This window comes from Pleurodeles waltl, chromosome 2_2, assembly GCF_031143425.1.
Source record: "Pleurodeles waltl isolate 20211129_DDA chromosome 2_2, aPleWal1.hap1.20221129, whole genome shotgun sequence".
Taxonomy (NCBI): domain Eukaryota; kingdom Metazoa; phylum Chordata; class Amphibia; order Caudata; family Salamandridae; genus Pleurodeles; species Pleurodeles waltl.
The window spans coordinates 462984283-462997381 of NC_090439.1; the positions used below are offsets into that span (position 1 = coordinate 462984283).

The 13099-nt window shown below is 43.8% G+C and overlaps 1 protein-coding gene across 3 annotated transcripts in view; it reads left to right on the plus strand.

Moving 5' to 3' along the window:
* The window catches only part of SPIRE1 (spire type actin nucleation factor 1), a 430877-nt gene that overhangs the window by 345987 nt on the left and 71791 nt on the right, over positions 1–13099 (plus strand). For all 3 annotated transcript variants that reach the window (XM_069219936.1, XM_069219937.1, XM_069219938.1), the window contains exon 9: positions 5686–5858. In XM_069219936.1, the coding sequence (XP_069076037.1) occupies positions 5686–5858 (173 nt within the window). The remainder of the gene's footprint in view (positions 1–5685; positions 5859–13099) is intronic.

Consider the following 13099-nt stretch of genomic DNA (forward strand, 5'->3'; position numbering starts at 1 on the left):
ACTCATAAAAACCACGTCAACAGACCACTGCTGGATATACAAATAAAAAAAATGGAGGAACCCCCAAAACGGGTTGTCACACAACAGCTGGAGTTAACGTGATGGGGTGTCCCGGGAACTACTGAATGTCATCTGCGGGCAGGATCAATGCCCTACCTCAGATCTGTGTGAGCAAATCATTCTTTTACCTGGAGTTATAGGTGACTAGAACCCTGTGTGGACTGCTGTTATCAACCTGCAAAACAGCCTTTTCAAGGCACTGTGGTCTGACGCGAGTGTCTTACAACAGCCCTACTCTTTCATAGTAGATTGCTCACATCCCTGGTATGGAAACCACATTCGTTCATAATCACCGGGCTATAAAAAGGTAAGTATTTTACATAGTTTAAAATTAACATCTAAGAGAAGCTTGATTTAGTTCATTAAAAAAAAAAACAGTTATAGTCTAATCATTGGATGTTTCACTGCTGTTTACGATGCTAAGTTGCAGAGAGCATCTAGCCTTCACAAGGTGATATTAATTTGGTTCTTCTAGAGAGTAATTAGGCCAATAATATTCTTTAAATCTTGCTGCTAACCTTAAGATTAATTGACGTTTTACCTCTGCCTCAAGATATTGTTTAAGTAAAGGATGTATTGATTGAAAAGATTGTGGTACATATGAAAACTCTGAATCAAACACAAAGTTCACTAGAATATCTTGGAAGCTGTACCTCCCACTAATTCTTTGAGGCTTTACATCAGAGAGTAAGAAATTACATAGTCCGCACAATCCAACCAATCCCCCCCCCCACACATCCAGTTTATGGTCCAATTGCATAACATCCCTTGGCTGACATCTTTATAGCTGCTGCATTTACCCATAAGACGACTTTCTTTGCAAATAATCCAGTCTACATGGTGTAAAATAAAATAAACCCTGTCTTCTTTGGGGAAGCATCAATATGGTGCAGTGCACCTCCCATTGGTGGGGTGGGGGCATTTGTAGCTTGCTAGAGCTTCTAAAACCTTTTATGGTAATACATTTTCTGTAGTTTATTTAAACTACTTCAAACATTTTTGTGATATTTCAGAACGCTGCAGGGACATCCAGCAACCCTCTTTGGAACCAGCAGAATTTACTTTTAGTGATTTTAGGACCGTTGCTAAAGATCTCAGCATTGCACTGATCATGCCTGACAACTAAAAGACGATCTCTCTCAAAGATATTGAAAAATCCTACTCGTGATTTGGCCTTTTTGGGCTTAGTCTGTGTGAAGTTGCCACTTTGTGAATAACGAAACTCCAGAAATGGTTACTCCAAAGTATTTCACTGTTATTAAAGGTGAAAGAAATGTGGGGGAATAACGTTTAGGGTAACGCCTGCTATGTTAGGAATCTCTCGAGATTTACTACGCTGTAAGAGTGACATCTTGACACTGAGAGAATTCCCGCAGTAGTCCTCTTTTGATGCTTTATGGTGTGTAGATTGTTGTGGGTGATATTCCTTTTTCACTTTTAATCCACACAGTGATTGTTTTCCTGATATTTTCGGTTGCCATAGCGTTGCAACACTTAGGTGAAAATGAAACTAATTTTGAATTTAGAGAGTAGTCAGTCAACGGACTTACATGGCCCAGCATTTTTCCAGTACCTAAATCACATAAAATGAAATTAAATTCAGGTAAAATGTAAAAACATTTTAGCACGGAAAAAGTGAAATATTTTGTTTGCTAATAGAGGAAGCAACACAAACACCGAAAGAAGTCAGCATTGTAAGTTAAAAGATGGACCACTGGCTTACTCCTCAAACTTGGGAGTACAAACAAAGTTATATGATTGTTGATTAGTTTTGAGAAAACATAATGTTACAAATTGACACACAGCACTGCTTTTAAAATAATACAAGTGCTAAAAAGGATTGTTTCATCATTCTACATTTCCATTCTTGTGGTGAAATAATACTACATGTGTAGGTGATGTATATCATAACATTGAGAAAGCCATTTGGGTAATATGGTGTGTTATACATTTCGGAAACCTAGGCATTCCATGGGTTAAAGAGGCATGATTGGGTAGGCCTTCTTTCATTTACTACCTCCTGAAGGTGTCTTGCTTCAGAAATTCAGAAGCAGAGTACCACATGGCAAAATGTTCATTACAGCTGTTAGGCAGCTTGAGTATATATGTATTGTTCATTTTTCTGCTGCTGCGGCACCAGATACTTGGACATTATTTCTGTCTTTCCTCTTACACTTTGATTTGCTCACCTCTATCTAGGTTGTGCAAAGGACTTGTAGGGATTTTGCTTAGTAAATATATCAGTTATCTACACACCCCACGGTGCCTTTTTATTAGCCTGAACCAAGGGAAAAGATGCATCTATTGAACCACTAGGCAACTACTGTGTGAGATCACGATAAGTCTTTGTAGGGAGGGTGGCAGAGTTATCTTGGCCATGGTACTGTAACTCTGGACTGGACTGATGTCTGAGAATAAAATGAAACACTTAAAGTTGACTGATTTGTTTCTTTTACTGGAATCGCCTTTATCCTCCTATATTTTCGTAGGGGTTGTACGATGATAGAGTATCATGCTTCCGATACCCAAGAAGCTGGTGATTTAACGGTTCCTCTGAAGGAACACAGCTTGCTTTGCCTACACACTGTCTTAAAGAGGCTTGTTGGTCATTCCATGGGGCAGTGTGTACAGGGCCCAGTGTCATGCCCTGCACTTAAGTATGTGGGTGTAACAAGATGTAGAACTTTCATGGTTTGGAGAGTCTGAACCGAGTATTTCTGGTAACCTCTTTGAATGGAATACTCTGGAAGCAATGTAAGTTACCCCTTTGCAGGAGACATGTGATTGTTATTCCTTTCTCTGGCATTTTGTCTATGATTTTCAAGGAGGGCAGACGTGAATATCAAACATATTGCATAAACTACTCAACCTGTCTTCCCGCCTGTTTATGTGCTTTAGCCTCACTCCCTTGTGCTGCAGTAAAGGTACACCTATGTGCTATACTTTGTCTTTAACATAATAACAAACAAAAATTGAGAGGTGTCTTCTTTTCAGTGTAGAAATCAGAATATAAAGTCTGTGGCCTTGCCAGCCACAAAAACATTTTCTTATGAGTGAGTTATTGAGCCACTGTGTAATTTTGCTCACTAATGGTCAAAAGCATTGTAAGATCTTGCTTCAGATGCGGAAATGCCCAGTCATTCGCCTCCAAATCCTTGAGCAGGCATTGGTGGATTGTCTGTTGATCGTTCATATAAGACAGCAAGAAGCATTGTCCAAAACCTCGCTTTGAGATGCAGACGGGCTTTTATGTACGCATGTGAGCAGCACTAGCTTGGTTCTCTTTCTACATAAAACATGATCATGCAATCAGTATCTAGGACCATGCAATAGACCTAACTCCATCTCCTTGACCACCTCAGTTGGGTTTTCTGCTACACGTTAAGCATTGACTTGGTGGTTGGAATTTGAGATTGAAGAGGTGTCTAAATTCTTGAAGCTGGACTATAACTCAGATGTGAAGCCACATTCCCAGCGCAGCGTGCTAATTTTGCTAGAGTAGCAATCCGTGTGTAAAATTTTGAGGATGTGGCCTTTTAGTGGTCATTTTGCTGTGGTAAAGCCTCTTCAGTCTATTGATTTTGTATTTTACTATCCTTTTATGGTTGTATGAGTGAACCATGTATGGTAGAATCATATGTGGCTAAACAGCACGGTCGGAACCTCAACCACTTCTTTACAACGCATGCCTTTACCACACATGCCTTTGCAACAAATTTTGTTGTAAAAGCATGCATAGTAAGGGTATATGTGCTAAACACATGCCTTGTTCAGCCATACAACCCTTCACCTTAAGTTAAAAATCTGCCCTGACACCCCCAAGGCTTAAAACTACCCCCTAAAAACGTCCCCCCCACATCCAAAGCCAAAGCCCCTCCCCCCCCAAACCCTAAAACCCTTTGCACTGCAAAAAACCCTAACCCCCCTTAATAATCTGGGCCTTGAAAAAAAACTACTACTACCCCAAACCCGTCCTGAGGCCTAAGACCTTCCCTTAAACAAAAAGCAGAATAACCCCACCACACCCGCCACAAGCACTAAAACATTCCCCCACCTGGAATAATTTAACTCCCCCAAAACCTAGCTCCAGACCCTCCATGAAATCTAAATCCTTGGCACATCACTTAGAAGGTTCCGAGTACCTCTGTTCCTCTATACAATGGTATGTGCCAGGTCGACAGCTTAGATCATCTGGTCCCGACTTGATCTTTTCCCCCGCAGCCGCAAGGCTAAGTGGGGTGACAAAGCTTTTACAGTGGCAGTTGCCAAATGCTGGAATACTCTCCTGCTTTCCATTTGGAAGGACAATATCCTCTTGTCTTTTAGGAAGCAGTTAGAGACTTGGCTGTTTCCTTCCCAATTAACTACCTATCGCGCTAGGCAGTTGTCTGCCTACTCGTTTATGCTTCGCTCACTCTCACTTCTTAGCGCTTCGATGCCATGGCCAGAACACGCTGTACAAATACTAATACAAATAAAAACTAAAGTACCCCGACCCCCTCACCTGCTTGAGGTCTCAAACTGCCTCCCAAAACTGCCCCTCCCCACCCACCCTCAGCCTTCTACCCCCAATCCCACACTGCCCTAAAAACTACCCTGGCCTCCCCCCCACTCTAAGCCTTAACACTGACCCCTTATAAAAACAACCCTTTTCAATGCAACAGGTCTCGCATTGTTCAAGTTAGAGCTATTAGCGTTGTAAATAAAAAACACAGCGCGATCGCGCTATGTAAAATGCAGCGCGATCGAGCTGCGTGGAAAATAAACAGATAAAGTAGTGCAGACTCCAGGCTGAAAACATCGAGCCTCGTATGTTTTTGGTACTTTACCGGTGCTGTGTAGGTGGGCTAAACACTGGAAAAGGCATGACTTATGCATGCCTTTCACAAATGAAAGCAAGCGGATTTTAAAAGGCAAGCCCACGAACCAATGCAAGTGACTGACGTGGCATGGGCGTAGTTTGAAGCCCAAAGAGAGATTACAAAATGGACGAGCACTTTGTGCTCGGCAATAAAAACAGAACAACCCCCCCACCGCAAAACTCTCCCCCCATCCCGCTAACCCCTCCGTGTTCAGGGCAAGCGTGGTAATGCCTGCATTGTTGCGGTCTGCGTGGCTCCGGCCGCATTGTAAAGGCCGTTTCCCTCCTTTTATCAGCACTTAGCTTTGTCTTGTCTGTACTTTCCTAGGTGTATGTTACTCCCCGCTTCATTCTTGGGGCTGAGAAACTTTAATAAGTTCTTGTGGTCCTGTCACGCGTTCTTGTGTGCTGTTCATAAGCCAACATACATGACCAGGGGGAATAACACTACACTCAATTTAAACGAGCTGTGGGTGTGTAGAAAGCACAACCACTTCACATCTGTAAATCTCAACCCTTTGTCACCTGTGTTAACATATATGAAATAGTTTTATTTGACTGAGTCATGCTATATGATCTCAACAAGTTGTTTTTTTCCTTTGGCTGTGACACATAGAAGAATGAACTCAGTAGTGTGCCCTTTAACAGAACCATGAACATAAAGAAAACCTCTGCTCATACCTTTTATATCACCTTGATGGCTGCAGTGCTGCGGCCTTTACATTACCGATCGTAATTGGTGGTTTTCTTCTTCCCTCGGCTAGATATCCCAACACCAGAGATGCAGAGGAGATTAGAAGGCTCCACGGTATTGGATGGCGGCTTGGTTCCACTCACAAAGACGAGCGGCCGGAGCAGCAGCACCACCCAGGTGACTGTGCAGCGGAAACTGCTCAAGGCTCCGAAGCTGGATGAGCTTCACAGCTCGGACTCTGAGGTAAGTTAAGTGCCATCCATTTGTGTCTGTTTTGGCTGAAGTCAGAGCTCTATGGAACGTGCTTGTAGTAAATACCTTCATATTGTAATAACGTTACCTGAACCTTGTGCGTTAAAGTATATACCAGTGGAAATCTAGTCATCTTTGTAAAGTGCATCCCGAAAAACCAAATTCCACACGTTATTCAGAGCACAAACACATACATTGGGTGGAGAAGCTGCTCCAAGACTGTGGCACCTTAATTCCGACACCTCTTCCAGACCACACATATCATTAAAGCACCTACACTTCATAGTACAACTAATTGCATTGTCCATGTCTTAGAGCAAATGTAGATTAATAGTTATCTTCCCACTGGCATTGCTAGAAATTCTCAAAGTGACTTAGGATGACGCGCTTAGACCATTATGAGACCAGCAGTCACCCTGTTGCACGACATAAGAACAGCTTTCAAGCACACTGGCCCTCATTACAGAAGGAAGCCGCTCTCCTAGAGCAGGCTGTTTTCACCCACTGAGTGGAGAGGGAGCAAAGAAGCATCCTTCCCTACTGTCTTGGTCATTTGTGCTCGATATGGCCCTCCACTGCCAGCAGAAAGCTCTGTCTGGGATGAGATGGACCAAGGGGGCCCCTCCCAAGACAGAAGGAAAGAGCTGCTGTTGGAAGGGTTAGGGACTGGATTTGCATGGGGGAATGAGCCTATGCAAATATGGTCTTCTCGCCCTGTGACTGAGGTCTTTCCCTGTCACCTTAACCTGAATTGCGCAGTGCATTTGACCGGCAGAAGCTTCACCTGCTGCCTAGCAGAAGCCATTGCTTATTTTCTTATTGGGGCCACATGCCATTAGATGCACTCTAAAAATATTATTCTCAGGTGGGCATTTTCACTAGTGTCGTTTTTTTTGTGCCCACATTGTATCCACCTCTTTGAGATCAATAGGTCCTTTTTTGGCAGGTTTTCTCTCCTGATTCGGTCTGGTTGCTTAGTGCAGAAAATTCTGTCTGCCAAGTTCAATACACCTCTGACATCGCATGTTAGCTGGCACCCATCATAGTTGTTAGAGTCTTATCATCAGTGTCGTTCTCAAAATTAAGAGAACCCGAATTATAGTTACACCACTGCACTCTTAAATGGAAAGCGTGTACATTCAACGATGGGAAACGATACTAATTGAACCTGGTTGTAGAAGAGGGATTTGTTGGGAAAAAACACTAGTGTATCATTAGAAGCCTATCTAGCAGTCAGATATTTAAAAAAAAAATGAAAGGGTGTGACTATCAGGAACCTGTAAATCACTACTGATTCTAAGGAAATCTGTGAAAAAAGTAGCCATATCTGAAAGGAAACACTATTTGCCTACTTTTCTGTCCTTATTCAAGTTTCTTAGCATCAAGAATGATGCGGGAAATAATATACACCATTTGGCGTATTCCACCAAAGGACAGTGGCATTTACTAAGGTTTTACAAAAGGCCAAATTCTCAAACGCTTTGCGTACCGAAGTAGTAAACAGAGGTAAATTGTAGTGGATCCAGCTTGGTGGAATTTTATGATCTTAAATTGCACTAATGAAGATAGAAAATTTGCCAGTGTGGTGGATTTTATGGGTATGATATTTTACAGATGGTTCCTACAAGATAGCATAGATCTGTGGCCCGCAAAGCATTTTTCACATCTTCTGCATCACTCCTGTGGTAGATAAGTGTTAAAATTCAAGACATTTTTTGGGGACTTTTTTACACTATTGAGGTCCCTGAAATTATCCTTTACTTTTACGTCGAGACCTTTCACCTATTGTGCAGGTTATTATGTTACATGTGATGGTTTCTATATAGGTCTTTAGTGCATTCATTGTGGATTGAATAAAGTCCATTTTACTATGCCACTGCTCCACTGAGGCCAACAGTGCTGCAGTACTCTCCTCCCGTGCGTCTCCGAACCCACAAAGTGATACAGGAGAGTATTCATCTTAACCCACATACCCACCTTTACATGGTTTGAAAAATAGTTTAGTCCGAGTATGTGAACTCACATCATAAAGGTACAGGTGGTCACCCCCTTAGTGTCCCCTCCATCCACCTTCATCCCAAGGTCTCTCTCTCTGTCTCTAGCTTTGTTCTCCCATGCTCTTGGTCCATGACTGCACATGCTTTTCATATTGCAGGAGTAACTGCTCCTAAAGTGAACCTTTCAACCCACTGCCTCTGTGCTTTCTCGGTTTGTGCCATGTTCTTCCACTGCTTATTGTCTGTCCTCCACCTGCAGGCTGCGAGCTGCCATTGGCCCAGTTCCTGCATGGTCGCTGGCCCGCCACGACATAACTCCTAGTGCGGTCCATAGACCACCCTGACAGCACTCCCTCAGCCGCAGAGAGAAGGCTCTTTGCTCGTGAATTAATGTCATCATCAGGCCGTTGTTGCATCAGCTTACAGGGATCAGAACCAGGCCTTAATGACAGATAACCCCGCTGATGAATAGGGCCCAATATGACACTGATGGCTGCATGGTGGTCACCAGTCATGTTTCCACCCCTGCAGGCAGGCGGGTTCTGCATTTGTTCTTCTGAGAGGCAAGGCAGAGACAGGAAGTACTACATGCCAGGGCAGCGCAGCGCCAAACTAGTCGCTTTGTTGCACAGGATAAGCGTTTCTTGAACAAGGTTGTTTTCAACTTCTTCATTAAATGTAAAAAGTTGGAAGTATTGTGAGGGTCGAGGAGGAGAGTGTTTTTGCAGCTTGCTACTTGACATTGATGATCCTCCATTCTGTCTGAGGCATCGGATAGCAAAATAATTCAATTGGGTTATATGCATTTACATACCTAACATTCAAGGTGGTAGTGAATGATTCTAGTCTGGCTGGAGAGTGGCCAGTCTAATGCTTTAGACGGAGTACTTTGCATTCACTCCATTGTCATATGGGTAGAGCAATAAAGTTTTCATATGAAAGGAGTATTGTAGTCTTGCTCCATAGGCGGTTCTGGCGACCAGGTTGTGTACTAACTGAACTTCGTTGACGACTTTATTATGCACACCGCGGTAGACTAAATTGCGGAAGCCCGCTTTGCATACACAGATTCCCTAAAAAGAGCTTGCGTTTGTGATGGCAGATTCAGTGCTGCAATTAGTTTGGGTTTCTCGGTATCTTGTTTGGTGATTTGATCAGTCTGGGCTACAGTGGAAAAGTTGAGGTTGAATGACTTCTTGTTTATGGCTCATTTAACTGTGGGTGGAGGAGTGCATGCAATGTTTGCTGAGTGACAGGGTGAGGCTGGCCTGGTTTGTAGCCAGTATTGCACTGTTTAAAGCCGAGTCATTTGCAGTCAGCTATGCTTGAACTTTAGGCAGGGTAACCACGATAAAACTGCCAAGTGTGGGAGTCATTTTGAGCGTGGCCTGTAGCTGTGTGTCACATGTTTCTGTGCGGTATTCAGTGTTGTGAACTTAAAGGAATTACTAAGACGTGAGAGACAGGCATTGAAAAATAGAGGGAGAGTGGTGAGCCTAACAGGACCCGGTCACTTGGAGGCACCGATTGCACAATCTGAGGGGAAGGACCCTGATCACAGTAGAATAATCTAGAACAGTGGTTCCCAACCTGTGGTCCGGCGACCCCCCGGGGGTCCTGAAAGCCTCCTCAGGGAGTTTGCGACTGCTCAGAAAATTAAATGATATTAACAGATTAGGTCCCCAGCTTTCAGTAATGGCTCAGTGAAGGGTCCCCGTATTCCAATGATGAGTCAGTGGGGGTTCAAGGTTTCAGTAATGATAAAGTGGGGGTCCACAGAAGTCAAAAGGTTAAGAACCACTCGTCTAGAAAGGTTCATATAGCATTTTGTGGAGACACACTATGTTCTAGTACTTTGGCAATAGCGTGTTGACTAGATATAATATAGTGATTAGAAAAAATAGATTTGGCGATTTCATTATTCACCTGCTTGAGGTGTAAAACATCTAAACTTAAATATATGTTTGTGGGGATTATGCTTTGCATTTGAAGATAAGACTAAAGGACAGAACACTGAGTGTTTTTGTGAAAACTATTGTAGCATTGTAGCTTGCTGCTGAGAACTATTTAAAGGCCCTTTACCCCAGTTCTGGGCCCGAGCTGAAGGCAACAAAGGATAGATTCTAAATGAATCAGAAAGAAACAATGAGTGAAGCACTGGAATTTTGAAGCAAAAGGTCCATATCAACAATTACTGGCCCTTAGCTACTCCACTGACTTTAAGGGAGCTCCCAACTTTCCAGGGCTCTGCTAAGCTGTTTCAATGATGGCAAACTCATACTTTAGTCCGTAAAAGCCTAAAGCATAGCATTCCTGTTCTCTGTTTCACATTTATGAGTCCCAGATGAAGTTTGTGAGATCTTTGATGGAAACGCTTGATGGTGGGATCCTGTCCATTGAGACATTATGTTGAACTTAAAAATGGCCATATTCAAATGTGGAAAATCTGTTTGTCGCATGGTTCCTGTCACTTCCCTCTGTTAGACACTGCCGATATTTTGACTCCAAGCATTGGAAAAACCTATGTCAGGTTTCTCAGTGCATGTGTTTCCTTTAGGTTGTGTATATATTCAGTTTCTCTGCTCCAGACGTACAGCCTGGCTATTCAGAGATATAAACAGAATGGTTTGCTTTTGCCTGACCTCCCGGGGAGGTCTGCAGAGGAGGAAACGATGGTTGAGGGGGTGGGTGTGGTAGCCACCTTCCTACGAGGACAGTGGAAGATGAGAAAGGAATGTCCTTCAGTGAATCTCGAACAATCTGGCGTGGCTGGGGTATGAGAGGAGGAAAGATACATTTTCATTTTTTCCTCCATTGATGGCTACGATCAGACATTACAGGCAGTTTCAACGAGAGCAGCCTTGGTGTTCATCGGGGGGAACCAATGTAAATGGACAAAACAAGTGGAGTTTATACTTTTAAAAAGCTTCAACTGACCACTCATATAGCTGTATCTTTGCCTTTGAGTCTGTTGTACATTGTAGGCATAGGGAATTAGCATAAGGACGTTCCACCCCCATCTCTGCCAGATGCTTTATCTGTTGGTGTTTCAGTGAGAAGCCTGTGATTGGACAGGACTGGAGAATGGCGTGCTGCTGCTGTCTGTCGTTTCCTTCAGGGTTCTTTAACAAAGACACTCTGAAGTGGGGGGTGAAAGTTGTGTGGGGCTAGTTCGGATATGAGCCCAGTCGGGAACACCGATGGAAGCCTGAGGGGGCGGACAGACAGACCCATGCAGTTTTGTCTAGTGCACGACTTGGCAGCAGATCCCATCTGCTTGAGCTGTGGGTGGGAGTATGTCTGACCCCGACCAAGACTTGTGTGTTTTGTTCTACAAACGGTTCGCTGTGGACTGATCCCCTGTTGGCTCAACCGGACCACCTAAGAGCCCCTCAGGACTCCTTGTAAAGCGACCATTTTGAAACTGGTCTTCCATTGGACTTGGGGATACGTTTTTGGAACTGGAAGGTGAGTGACAAAACTACCTTACTCTCACCGTGAACCGATATCCGGAAAGAGGACCTTCCATAGTACTTTCGAGTCCACATCAAGAGTTGGGTTGAAGGCCGACCGAGAAGGAGAAAAGGAGAATGGGGGGGGGGGGGGGACACTGTCTGCTCGCTTAGGCAGACCCGGAACGACCAGAGAGACCCTGCAAAAGAGGAACAAGCCAGAGACACCCCTGCAGGAACACTGTAAAGTTCTGAAGCTGTGAACAGTGCCTGCCTGCGCAAGACGATTGACTATCCCAGTCCGCAGCCCGTGCGGCCTGACTGAAGGTTAGAGGCAGCCTGGAGTCAGTAGCCATGCTGGCTGTGTCTTAGGCTCGGCTCTGCTTGCGCTCTAGTTACAGTAGGCTTTACTTTCCCTGGAGCACACGGCCGCGGTGTGATCCTGAGACCTGTTTATTCTCCTACAGCAGATAGAAGGGTGCGTCAGAGAACGTGTGCACATGAATGGTTTGCATTTACCAGGGCGTTGTTGCTGTGTGTCCTGTGGATAAAGTACTGCAGCACGGAACACCTGACAGCTCCGAACAGGCTGCCTATGAAGAGGTTGAACATTAAAATAATTGCACGAGCACCCGATGACTCATTGGCACTGATTAAAATAGACTTCTGTGCGTTTTAGTGTACAGTAAATGTAGGTTTAATTAGGTCTTCTTTTTTAGCGAAGTAGTATTTCTGGTTTGAGTGACATATCAATATTTAAATGAATCTTCCCCAGTTCCCCATGCTTGCGTCGATCTATGAATAGTACAATATTAGCATGAATGGTTTCCTATAGCGACGAAGATATGCATCAGGGTTGCAGTGACCCGTCCTGTGCAGCTTTCCCCAGTGCTGCAGGATGTTTGGAGGGGTGGCTGGAAGAAGCCTTCTTTCTACAGTGAAGCCACGTGGAACACACTAAAGTGATATCTTGGCGCCAGAGAAATACATGGTTTTGCAGTGTTTTTTAAAAACTCCATGTTTAAGCAATGCAATGAGAGCGTTCTTAAGTGTTTTTCTTTTTATACCCTTGTTTTTATTTAACAAAGACACATATAAGTAAAATATGTATATCTACAAACAGACAGACACACATGAAGGCTGATGAACTAGGAATAATTATAAATGCATTATGGCAAGCATACATACATACAAGATAACTATGATCAATGCATACCACGTGCAGGAAAAGTAACAAACATTTTCCACAAGAACCTAAGGAAGGTGTAAAGAAAGCTTGTACTTCAGAACATTAATATATACACACACTGTTAAACATGTGTCCACCAAGAACAACGTGAAGCCGTGCAGCAGAAGCATCATGAACTCAACAAACGCTCCATCTTCAGGACACAAGGTCTCCTCTTACCAGCATTCCGAAAAACAAAGGTCTGCCTTTCTAACCGGGTGAAACGGAGTTGTGAGGGGGGGCTCCTTGTTTTTGAAGGATAGAAGTTCTCACACCACATATGGACAGACTGTGAAGCTCACTCGTTTGATTCTGAAAGGATGGGTTTATGTACCTTGATACACAGCTTTCTCTTGACTTAGAGTGGCCATGCTACACAGGTGTCACCATTGTGACGAAGGAACATCATTCCTGTGAGTGAGCCAGAGAGGGGAAGATGATTCAGAGGGAGTACTTCACGGACGGGTAGGCCCTGTGAGCTGAGTAACTCGCTAATGCAGTAGAATTGCAAAAGCAACCGTTGGGTTTTTCCTAAATGATCAAATCTGGCATGCC